The 12,716-nt window shown below is 43.1% G+C and overlaps 1 protein-coding gene across 1 annotated transcript in view; it reads left to right on the forward strand.

Moving 5' to 3' along the window:
• The window catches only part of LOC101086373 (zinc finger protein 177), a 33,014-nt gene extending 20,666 nt beyond the window's left edge, over positions 1–12,348 (forward strand). Inside the window, exons 2-6 of the mRNA XM_045053124.1 lie at positions 7,618–7,703; positions 8,330–8,456; positions 8,905–8,997; positions 9,699–9,781; positions 10,304–12,348. Of these exons, the coding sequence (XP_044909059.1) occupies positions 7,671–7,703; positions 8,330–8,456; positions 8,905–8,997; positions 9,699–9,781; positions 10,304–11,413 (1,446 nt within the window). The 5' untranslated portion in view covers positions 7,618–7,670 and the 3' untranslated portion in view covers positions 11,414–12,348. The remainder of the gene's footprint in view (positions 1–7,617; positions 7,704–8,329; positions 8,457–8,904; positions 8,998–9,698; positions 9,782–10,303) is intronic.
• The last annotated feature ends 368 nt before the right edge of the window (positions 12,349–12,716 follow it).

The following is a 12,716-nucleotide window of genomic DNA, read 5'->3' on the forward strand; positions in this document are numbered from 1 at the left end:
TGGTGCATGCAGGGTGCTGGCCATGCTGGTCTGATGTAGGAGAGTCCCACTGCGTTGGCTCAGCGTCAGTCTTGGCCCAGTAAATAAGCAGTTGCCGGGCCCAGGGGGATGGAGTTCGGTGTCAGCAGGGCCCACCTCCACTGGGGGCCGCTTTGCTGCCCTCCGAAGTCCCACCCTGCTGGTGTTGGGGGTAAATGGCGCCACCCCAATCTCATCCCTGAACAGAGGATCTCACAGCCTCCGCTGTTCAGGCAGCCCTCACAGAATAGCAAGGGCAGTCAGCTTGCCCTGCGCCACAGCTCTCCTGCTTTTTTTCTTTGGTGTGACTGGCATTCAGAACTCGAAGTCTTAAAGGACCCAGCACCACACGGATCCACTCCCCTCTTCTGGTGTAGAACCTCTCCACGCTCTGCCTGAAGTCCTTTGTCCCTGAATAATAGTACCATGTCTGCTGCCTGCACAGTGCATAGAATCTATGATGTAGCACCACTAAAATCAGCAAAGGTTAGGGGCATCTGGGTGGCTGAGTCGGTTGAGTGACTGACTTCGGCCTAGGTCATGATCTTGCTGTTCCTGAGTTCAAGCCCCGCATCAGGCTCTGTGCTGACAGCTCAGAGCCTGGAGCCTGCTTTGGATTCTGTCTCCCTCTCTCTCTCCATCTCTCTCTCTCTCTCTCAAAAATAAATAAACATTTTAAAAAATATAATAATTAATTAAAATCAGCAAAGGTTAAATTTCCTCAGGGTGTGCCCCTGTCCCCTGCAATGAAAGGCCTTTTGCTGCCGCCTGCAGGGTCTTTTGTCCTTGAGGATAAGTATGCTACAAGTATGCCAGGAAAGAAAATGTTTTTTCCCAGTGTGCCCCAAAATCACTACCCCATGCTGTGCACTCTGGGGGCCAGCTCCCTCTCCCTAGGAGCACGCACCACAGCTCCACTCTGAAGAAAGTTGCACACTTCCAAAACCTCAGAATGTGAGCTCCAAACACTGCCAAAAAAAAAAAAAAAAAAAAAAACCTGTGACTGTCAGTACTTGCTCCCCAGTCTGTGGTCCACAGAGGTTTTCCTGCACTCTCTTAGCCCCTCTCTCTTTCTCCATTTTGTCTCTCCAGGGAAAGGGTTTCCTCCCTCTCCACCGCACCAATTTTTCCTCTCCCCCATTTCACTTCCATGCACCTCACACCTGCCATACTGTCTCCCTCCAGCTGTGGAGATCCTTCTGCCGGTCTGCAGATTGATTTCCTGGGTGTTCCAATTGATCTGACCTGAATACAACTGTGATTGAGGGACAAGGAAAGCCCCGGATTCCCCTACTTCTCCACCATCTTAACTCTTCCCCCCATATTGTTTTTGAAGTATGTATCACTTTGGTTTTTGTTCATCCCCCTCTCCTTTCTCCTTTTTATTTTCTTTTTAATTCCATTGACTTAGTGGAGATACTAAGTCATTTGTCCTTAAAATGTTCTCCATTATATATTTGGCTGATATCATGTCTTTGTGTTTAACTTGTTGATCCCTATATTTCCTGTTAAAAGTAGCTAGTCTAGGGGCGCCTGGGTGGCGCAGTCGGTTAAGCGTCCGACTTCAGCCAGGTCACGATCTCGCGGTCCGTGAGTTCGAGCCCCGCGTCGGGCTCTGGGCTGATGGCTCGGAGCCTGGAGCCTGTTTCCAATTCTGTGTCTCCCTCTCTCTCTGCCCCTCCCCCGTTCATGCTCTGTCTCTCTCTGTCCCAAAAATAAATAAACGTTAAAAAGTAGCTAGTCTAGAAGCTTGACTAGATTCAGGCTTGATGTCATAAATTCGCTCTTAAACTAACGGAGATGTTTTAACTGGATTTAGGATTCTAAGTTGATGGTTATTTTTTCTTGGCACAGTGAGGGGACTGTTCTGCTCTTGTGTGACATCCATTATTGCTGTCAGAACTGGGTCGTCGCTTGTTTCTCCTTTTTGGATGATTTTTGTTTTCCCCTGGCTGCTCTTAAGATGGTGGGCAAAAAATTAAACACCGAAGAAGAAAAAAATTACAATGAATCTAGGTGTGGATTTCTTTTTATTCATCCAGCTTGGGATTTATTGTGCTTTCAGAATCTAAAGGTTAGTGTCATTTACTAATACTAGGAAATTTGTAGCTAGTTTCTTATCAAACGGTGCTAACAAAGTTCTAATCTGGTTAGAACTTTGCATTGAGTTTCTTTCTGACTTCATGAGTATATTTTTCCTTTCCAGAAGTTATATTAGCTTTCTTAAATTGCTTGACTATCTTTATAGCATCTTACTCCATATTCATCTGAGTTTCTCTTAATTTAACAGTTTTTTATATTCCCTGTCTAAAAAGTTGAATATCTGAAGTAGTATTTTTTGCCTTTACTTCCTGCTGTGTTTTTGGCTGCTTTTCTTTCATGGTACATTGTGTATTTGCATTTATAACATTTTAAAGTGTTATAAACTTTATAAAGTGTAATTTATAACATTTTAAAGTTCTCAATTTACTTAGAACTTTATGTGAGGGAATTTTTTGAGGCTTGGCTTGAAGTTGAGTTTTCCAGAGATAAGTCCATTTGCTCATACTAATTGCAATTAGTGTGGCAATGCCACCTAGGACCCTCTTGAAATGAAATCATGCTTTTTAAAAAGATTGTTTAATGTTTATTTTTGAGAGAGAGAGAGAGAGAATACGAGCAGAGAGGGGCAGAGAGAGAGAGAGGGAAACACAGAACTCAAAGCAAGCTCTGGGCTCCAGGCTCCACCCTGTCAGCACAAAGCCCGACACAGGGCTCAAACTCACAAACTGTGAGATCATGACCTGAGCTGAAGTCGGATGCTTAACTGACTGAGCCACCCAGGCGCCCTCGAAATGAAATTATTCTTGGTGTTTTCTGGACTACACGAAGAATGTGAATTTGGACTAAAACCTAAGATTTGCTTTTGCTACTGAATCTGATGCCAGGGTCTAGACAGGTGCACATCCTCAATGTCCCTTTCTGCATGGAAGGTTTTTCTTTTCCTTAAAAGTTTTAATTATGGACTTTCAAACATACTCAGGAGTCAAGAGTGCTATGATAAAGTCTCCCTGTACTCATCACCCAGCTTCAGTGATTACCACTGCTTGCCATTCTTATAATGTCTGTTCCTCCCTTTGTATATTATTACTGAGTTTTATTTTCCTGTTAGAACAAATATCAGACATCATATCATTTTACCCATAATTTGAGTTGTCTCTCTAATAAGAGAAAAGGACGTGTAGGGCGCCTGGGTGGCTTAGTTGGTTAAGCATCCAGCTCTTCTTTTCAGCTCAGGTCATGATCTCACGGTTGGTGGGATCAGTCCCTGCATCGGGCCCTGTCCCGACAGCACTGAGCCTGCTTGGGATTTTCTCTCTCCCTCTCTCTGACCCTCCCCTGCTCATGTTCCCTTGCTCGCTCTCTCTGTCTCTCAAAATAAATAAACATTAAAGAAATAATGGGCACCTGGGTGGCGCAGTCGGTTAAGCGTCCGACTTCAGCCAGGTCACGATCTCGCGGTCCGGGAGTTCGAGCCCCGCGTCAGGCTCTGGGCTGATGGCTCGGAGCCTGGAGCCTGTTTCCGATTCTGTGTCTCCCTCTTTCTCTGCCCCTCCCCCATTCATGCTCTGTCTCTCTCTGTCCCAAAAATAAAAATAAAAACGTTGAAAAAAAAAATAAAAAAAAAAAAAAGAAATAATAATGGGGCACCTGGGTGGCATAGTTGGTTAAGCATCCAACTCTTGGTTTCAGTTTAGGTCATGACCTGACAGTTGATGACTTCAAGCCCTGCGTCAGGCTCTGTGCTGACAGTGCAGGGAGTGCTGACTCCCTCTCTCTCTGCTTCTTTCTGCCTCTCTCTCCAAATAAATAAATGAACTTTAAAAATTTTAAATAATAATAATAAAGTAAAAGGAAAGGACAACATGAGGATATAACTACCTAACCCGGTTTGGGGCTAAACGAGGAAGGGAGAGCTGTTACAGATCAAGAGACTAAGGAGGCAATCCACTAATAAAAATAAATGTTTAACAGAAGTTTTTAGCATTGTCACAATACCGTTATCACACTCCCTAAATGAACATTTCTTGATATTTTCAGTGGTCTTTGGCTACAAGTAGTTGCACAGGTTGGGTCTGTCACTCCTTGCAGCAAGGCAGAATGCACAGCATTGTGCACCGGGGGACCTCTCAGTCCAAGGGTGTTAGACCTCCAGGGTGTGAGCTCGTGGCAGGTGCTCTTGGTGGAGGGTTCCGGATTAGATGTTGTCAGGAAGTGAGGGCAATTCTGCCATCGAATTTATTAGTAAAGCTTACCAAGAAGGAGGGAAAATAAACCAGGGTGAAGCTGTAATTGATAAGGAAGCAGCGTTGTTCATTTCGGCCAGAAAGGGGGCACGCTGAGTCATTTCTGAGGCCTAGATAATGTTCTGTGTTCAGACATGACTACAGAACAGCCCTGTTGTGTCTTCGTATGCCGTGGTCAGAGTGGCCGTGTCTGCTGTTGCTGTTCTGTGACGTCGTTCATGTTCAATAGAACACACAGGCCTCGCTGATGGTCCCAGGGCTGCTCCTGGATGTCAGGGGCTGCTTTTCTCTTTGCCAGTATCATCTAATACCCAGTCTGTGTTCAGTTCCCTCAGAATGTCTCAAAGTGTGTTTCTGCAGTTGGTGTTATTGGAATCGAGATGGAAGGTCCACATGCTTCTGTGAGCTGTTACAAGTCCTTCCTGTCTGTCCCCCAGACTGGGTTTGGCTGCTTGTATCTTCGTGATATCATCTTATATATCTTCATGATGTTAACATGTCCCCTCAGACTCTTTCTTCTGTAAATTGCTAATTAGATGAAAGGATTTGTCAGGGTTTTTGTTTTTTTTTTGGCAAAAGTACTTTATAGATGGTGCTGTTTCTTTTTACATCATATCAGAACTTACCTGCTATCCAGACATCGTCTTTGTGATGTTAAGATTTATCACTTGGTTCCAGTGTCAGCTTGATCCTTCCTTGATAAAGGTTCCCAGCTTATCTATACAGTCTCCAATTATCCCCCTAGTTAATAAGACTCCTCATTAATTACAAAAGGAGAAAATGGTAACTTCATAGAAAAACCTGTGGCATGCCACCTTAACCAACTGACCATAGTTCTCACCTATAATGAGACAGACTGGCACCTAAGGCCTCCTAAGGTGGCACGCTGAGGAGGACACTCATCAGTCAGGTAGTCCTTCATCCAAAACTGAACTTCCTGGGGCACCTGGGTGGCTCAGTCGGTTGAGCGTCCGACTTCAGCTCAGGTCATGATCTCACAGCTCATGAGTTCGAGACCCGCATCGGGCTCTGGGCTGACGGCTCAGAGCCTGGAGCCTGTTTCAGATTCTGTGTCTCCCTCTCTCTCTGCCCCAACCCACTCACATTCTGTTTCTGTCTCTCTCAAAAATAAATAAACATCAAAAATTTAAAAAAAAAAAAAAAAAAAAAAACTGAACTTCCTGAATCTAATCATGAGAAAACATCAGAAAAGCCAAAACTGAGGTGGAATCCGTCAAACATCGGACCTGGACTCTTTGTATCTTGAAAGATGAAGAAAGGCTGAGGGATGGGTTCCGATTAAAGAAGCATAAAGAACCATGGTTTGAGGGCATGATGCCGTATGGGAAATTTAAAAAGTGATTGCTGGAGGGGCACCCAGCTGGCTCAGTCAGTTGAGCGGCCAACTCTTGATTTCTTTGGATTCTCTGTCGCCCTCTTTCTCTCTGTGCCCCTCCCCCCAGTAAATAAATACACTTTAAAAAAGGTGATTGCTGGAGCACCTGGGTGGCTATCAATTAAGCGTCCGGCCTAGGCTCCGGTCATGAGCTCACGGTTCATGAGTTCAAGCCCCACGTTGGGCTTTGTGCTGACAGCTCAGAGCCTGAAGCCGGCTTTGGATTCTGTGTCTCCTTCTCTGTCTCTGCCCTACTCCTGCTTGCACTCTGTCTCTCTCTGTCTCTCAAAAATGAATAAACGTTAAAAAAACTGAAAAACAAAAAAAGATGATTGCTATAAAGGATATTACTGGACCAGTTAGTGATATTCTGCATAGAGAGTGTATAATATTAAATCCATGTTTAAATGTTCCTGATTTTGATCACTGCGGTTATGTTAGAGAATGTCCAAGTTCCTGGGCCACTCTGAAGTATGTAGGAGAAAAGGGTCATGGAATCTGATATTTCTTCTCGAATAGATTCTTCTCAATAACATTCTTGCTGAAGCACAGAGGAAATGGGGGGGGGGGGGGGAGAGAAGACAAATTTTAATGGCAAAGAATCTGTGGAAGTCTATATTCACACAGATCTTTCTTCCTTTTAGTTTTAACATATTTTCAAAATTGAAAACTATAAGTAAACATCCCCATTCTCTTTTCCCCTAATAATTGAGTAACCACTGATTGTTATTGCTTAGATTCATTAATTTACTATTGGTTGCAAAAGGTGACTTTCTGACTCTAGCATTTTCTTTATAATAAACAAAGCTTATAAAGCGTGTACAATTCTTGTATAAAGAAGAACTCTTCCCCATCACAACAACTTAGCAGTCGTAAACTATTGTTCATAAAGGAGAGAGAGACACATGCTTGATTCTTGCCTCTCATGAATTTTCAGAATTATGACTTGATATCCTGGCCTTCTCCAATACTGACCATTAAGGTTTTTTTAAAATATCATTATGAACTCATGATTTTGTTTTACATTTGATGATTTCAATTGACTGCAGTCATTATTTATTAAATTGTTCTTTTCTTTTTTAAGATTTTATTTTTTTGAGTAATCTCTATACCCAGCATGGGGCTCAAACTCACAACCCTGAGATCAAGAGTCACACGCTCTTCTGACTGAGCCAGCTGGGGGCCCCTAAATTATTCCATCTTAAGCCAAGGAGAGCTCCTTTAAGTTTTCTCCTGTGTATTTTTGACACAACTCCATTAGCCTTTGCTGGGATTCTTATTTTCTGCTATAAGATATTCCAGACTTGGGGCACCTGGGTGGCTCAGTCGGTTAAGCGTCCGACTTCAGCTCAGGTCATGATCTCGCAGTTTGTGAGTTCGAGCCCTGCATCAGGCTCCATGCTGACAGCTCAGAGCCTGGAGCCTGCTTCAGATTCTTTGTCTCTCTCTCTCTCTCTCTCTCTGCCCCTTCCCCATTCACACTCTGTCTCTCCCTCTCTCTCTCAAATAGATAAATAAATAAACATTAAAAAAAATAACTTAAAAAAGATGTTCCAGACTCACCTTGAACACTTCACGTTCTGCACTGGACTCAGCTATTTCTCAAATGAGCCTTGGTTTCTTTCATGGGCAAGTGACATTTAGAGGCATTCTGGAACTAGTGGGGGCTCATTGTCCTTGCAATGCCTATTGGCCCTAGACATTTTTAGGAGTTTGGCCCAGAAAAAAAGTTTAAAAAGAAAAAGAACATATTAGATTTCTAATTCCTAGTTCTTGGATAGGGAGATAAACTCTTAAGGTGAACTGTACTGTGTGTGTGGGTGTGTGGTCCCTCTGAAGCTAGTATGAGGAAGCTTCTAGGTTGTAAGCGTTGAATATCTGTCAAGCCTAGACTTTCGTGGCTTCTGTCTTCTCTAGGTCGGCTTGCTCAGAACCCTGTCTGGTGACGAGGGAGACACACAAGAGGAAGAATGGCTGCAGGATTGCTGACCACCTGGTCACAGGTATATAGGAAATTATTCTGTTTCAAAGAAAAAAATGCTGTTTCCAAAGGATACGTGTCTTGCCCACAACCCACAGCTTCCAGCGGGCTGGCCTCAGGCTTTCCCAGTTCTTTGGGCGTCTCAGAACAAGAGAAAGAATGCCTTTGGAAAGGCTTCTATTACTACAACATTTGTAAATTTTTTGTTTTTTTCCAGATATTCCTCCAGGTTGAGTATTCGTTCCATATTCTGCAGGGTGCTATGAAGGAAAAGAGATTTTTCACTAGGAAAATCATTCATTTTCCAAGTATTTTTCTCCTCCTGCAGTATGGTCAGTCTGTACTGGATCTTGACTAAGACTGGAAGGGTCCTCACAACCTACTGGGTGGAAATATCAGGTCAACTATGTGTTAGAAAAGCTGCTAAAAGCTTGAGTCTGGATGAGGTGGTCCAGGCAAGGAGAGCAAAAGAGGAGAGTTCCAAGAACTGAGCCTTGGGGTAGATAACAGGAGGCCTTCAGAGCACAACTGCACTTCCCAAGCAGTGCGCTGGTCTCCTTCCTCGGTCCTGGCAGCCTCTCCCACCATTCTTTTGCTACATAGTTAGAAATGGGCCTTGGCTGAGCCTGAATGTGTGCAATGTTTCAGGATTCAGTGACCTTTGAGGAAGTGGCAGTGGATTTCTCCCAGGAGGAGTGGGCACTTCTGGACCCTACTCAGAAAATCCTGTACAGAGACGTGATGCTGGAGAACTACAGGAACCTGGCCTCTGTGGGTGAGACTGGCCTCCTTCCTTCATTTTTCCATTTCTTCATGCAGCAGGTAGTCCTTCATCACACACCGTGTTCTGGGTTTTGTGAAAAGAACGGCAGTATACAGTCAACACGAAATGAGTGGCCCCTGCTCTTGTGGGAATCTTGTGGCTTCCAGTAAAAATGCATTGATTTCATTTTCAGTATTATTACAACATTTAGGTAATTGCAGTGTGTATTTGTTCTTGGGTTTGGGTGTCAAGGGTCTGTTCCATGTGGACAGGGCGTTATGTAGGTGTTTGTTTGGGGGACCTTGTGGAAAAGTTTGGATCTGATTCCTTTGTCACTCCTGAAGTGGTACTTGCCTGGCTTCAGAATCCTTTAGTATCAAAGTATTGGAACCACTTTTGTGGACAGACTTCTTGTCTCCTTCACAGTCCTCCCACCTCACGTGTCTTTCTCTACGAGCAGGGTACCCTCTCTGCAAGCACAGTCTGATCACTGAGGTGGGGCAGGAAGCACTGAGCACAGAGGAGAGAGGAATGCTCCAAGGTGCCTGTGTAGGTGAGTCCCAGGCAGAAGGGAGTCATTGTGTGGAGCAGCCATAGCTGATGTGGGATGGTCCTTTTAGGAATGTCGATTTGTGTTGACAACACTGAGGCCATTATTTGAACTTTCCCTCCTTGACCATCTCTCCCCTCATTCATATCTTCGTGTGGTCTCAGAGAAAAAAAAAAAAAAAACTGGGTTTTTTTCTTCTTTTTTTTTAATATTTCTTTTTGAGAGAGCATAAGCAGGGGAGGGCCAGAGAAAGAAGGAGAGAGAGGATCCAAAGCGGGGCTTCGGGGCTCAAACTCATGAACCGGGAGATCATGACCTGTACCAGAGTCAGACAGTCAACCAACTAAGCCACCCAGGCGCCCTGAGAAAAATACTGTTTTAATTCCTCTGTAAATTTTACTTTGAGTACTTTTTGTGCCATTCTCCCTACTTTGCTTTCCAGATAATATACTCTCCTATTGTCTCAAACCTCCAGAATCCTTTCTAAGTAAAACACTTCCCATTCCATTGCTCATTCCTATCAATGGCATCTTCTCAAAGAACCGAGTTCCTAGAATAATTTCTCTGGTCATGGGTTACATCTTCTGTTTCACATTTCCTCTCTATATTTAGTGTTATTGAAAACACATCTATGGGGTGCCTGTGTCCTTTCTTCTGTTATCCCTATTTTTTTATCCAATAGTTATAAAAATTTTCAATTTCAGGCTTGGATATTCAACTGAAATCAAAAGATGCATTTCCTGTACAGAATGTTCCTAGAGAAAAAACTTGCAATGACATAAAGACGGTAAGATTCACTAGGAATGATTCCTGGTCTTTTACAGGAGGAGAAGTCTGTGAATGTCATGGAGTTAAAGCACTAGCTTCCAAATGAGGAGAGACAGTGAGGCAGGTGGCATTCACTCACCATAAAGCTGTCTTGGGAAAGTATTCCTGAATCTCATAGAATTAGAGGAATCTCTAAACTTGGCTCAACATTTGCTGTTTCACAGAGAATGCCAAAAAGTAAACATTTATTTAAATATGATTCCATTGTGAAGTATTTAATACATAATTAATTCAGTCTTTACTCATTATTGGCAAAACTCCGTATTTAGGATGTCCTTTATTAGGGATGATGGAGTCCTGGGTTGGAGCTGATACAACTTGAAAGAATAGAGCAAAAAAAATTCACGTACATGCACTGAAAAATAGTAAAAATGTCAGTCGTAATCATGTGTTTCCTGTGTATGGCCAAATCCACTTGGAAGAGAATTCCCATGAATGTAAAGAAAGTGAGGAAATCTTTACTTACTTACTCCTTGTTCAGCAGGTACCAACTCAACCCAGCAAGAAACCCTTGGAATTTGATCGTTGTGGAAAATTCTTCAGAAAGAACTGTCACTTGATGTGTACAAGACATTGCAAGGGAGAGAAATGCCACAAATATAAGGATAATGGGAAAGACCTTGGCCACCCCTCAGTTCCTAGGAGTCATGTAAGTACTCACAGTGGAGAGAAGACCTTTGAGTTTAAGGATTGTGGCAAAGCTTTCAATCAAGAGTCCTCCCTTAGGAAACACTTAAGGACTGTCACAGGAGAGAAACCTCACGAGTGTAACCAGTGTCTTTTGTCCCTCAGCATACACTCTTCCTTTCCAGTATATGACCAGATACCTACTGGAGAGAAGCTCTGTGAATGCAGTGATTATAGAGAAAGAGCTTTGCTTAGCACCCACCAAAAACTGTGTACTGTGGAGGAAAGCTCAGAACGTAATGAGCGTGGGAAAGTGTTCGCTGGCCCCTTGTCCCTTCAGAAATGTGTGAGACCTCACACTGGAGAGAAGCCTTATGAATGCAGTGACTGTGGGAAAGCCTTCATTTTTCAGTCTTCCCTTAAAAAACATGTGAGATCTCACACTGGAGAGAAACCTTATGAGTGTAATCACTGCGGAAAGTCCTTCAGCCAGAGCTCCCATCTTAACGTGCACAGAAGGACTCACACTGGAGAGAAACCCTATGACTGTAAGGAATGTGGCAAGGCTTTCACTGTTCCTTCATCCCTTCAGAAGCACATGAGAACCCACACCGGAGAGAAACCCTACGAATGCAGTGACTGTGGGAAGGCCTTCATTGATCAGTCATCCCTTAAGAAACATACACGATCTCACACTGGAGAGAAACCTTACGAGTGTAGTCAGTGTGGAAAATCCTTCAGCACGGGCTCTTACCTCATTGTGCACAAGAGAACTCACACTGGAGAGAAAACCTATGAGTGTAAAGAATGTGGGAAGGCCTTTAGGAATTCCTCTTGCCTGAGGGTGCATGTGAGAACTCACACAGGAGAGAAGCCCTATAAATGTACTCAGTGTGGAAAAGCATTCAGCACCAGCACTAACCTTATAATGCACAAGCGAATACACACTGGGCCGAAAGTATGAATGAAATAACTACAGGAAAGTCTTTACTGATCTTTGACACTTCATTCCTCATTGTAGAAGTCACACTGGAGAGCAGCCCTGTTGTGACCAATGTAGAAAGCCTCCAGGCACAATTCCTGACTTCCTGGGGCCAATCTTACAAATGTTATGGGTCTGTGATTGTCTTTATCAGCAAGTGTTTCATCCTGAAAGAGCAACACCATGTTAACTGTTAAGTATTAAAGGTTATAGGGTGCTCTATAGTCCCCTTAATCTACGTCACAGAAGTGTTGATAAATAATGTTTTCACCGTAATTTACTACTAAATGTTTTCCAGTCCTCATCAAGATGTCTTGGACCTATAGTTTATTTAGAAATGTATTTTTTAATGTGAAGACTCCATGCATATGTTATTTTTGATAGATTTCTAACTTAATTGCATTATACACAAAATGCATGGTCTTCATGACAGATTCTGTATGACATAGATTCAAACAGAAAATTGTTGGAGACTTTCTGTGTGGGCTAATGTGTCAGATACAATGAGTTGCTATCCCCAGATCTATCCCACCCTTCTTTTCCTAAAGTAACAAACTATATAATTGTATTCAAGTTGGCAGTGTGGACAGTTTTTTAAGGATTCATCTCCCAACTTCTTTGCCACTTTGCCCATAAGCCCATAGTTCTGGCCTGTGAGAAATAGAGGTCACTGCTTGTGGGTTCTAGAAAAGCTCATGGAAATGGGAATGTCTCATCTGGAATTTTCTCTCTACCATTTCCCCTCTATTCTATCTCTTCTTCTTTCCTAGAAGATAGACCAAGAGGATGACAGTCAGAGGCTACTGATGATATGTCAGGGATATATACAGTATTATTTATCTGTACTAACCCTGGATTGCCTATTTCTGGACTTCCTGTAACACAAGAAAAAATAAATTCCTAACTGTTTTAAACCACTCTGGAGGGAAGATTCTGTTAAAACGGATTTCAGTTAACTAATAAATTTCAATTTTTCTTAAGGTGTATTTCATTTTGAGAGAGAGAGAGAGAGAGAGTGTGAGCAGGGAGGGGAAGAGAGAGAGGGAGACACATCATCTGAAGCAGGTTCCAGGCTATGAGCTGTCAGCACAGAGCCCAATGTGGGGCTTGAACCCATGAGATCATGAACTACGAGACCATGACCTGAGCCAAAGTCGGACACTTAACCAACTGAGCCACCCAGGTGCCCCTAACTAATACATTTCATGTGTAGTCAAGTTTTATGAATCCTTTAAGTGTGGTTGGAAACACCACCTCTTCTGTAATTATTTGGTATAATTGACTG

Source organism: Felis catus, chromosome A2, assembly GCF_018350175.1.
Source record: "Felis catus isolate Fca126 chromosome A2, F.catus_Fca126_mat1.0, whole genome shotgun sequence".
Taxonomy (NCBI): Eukaryota; Metazoa; Chordata; class Mammalia; order Carnivora; family Felidae; genus Felis; species Felis catus.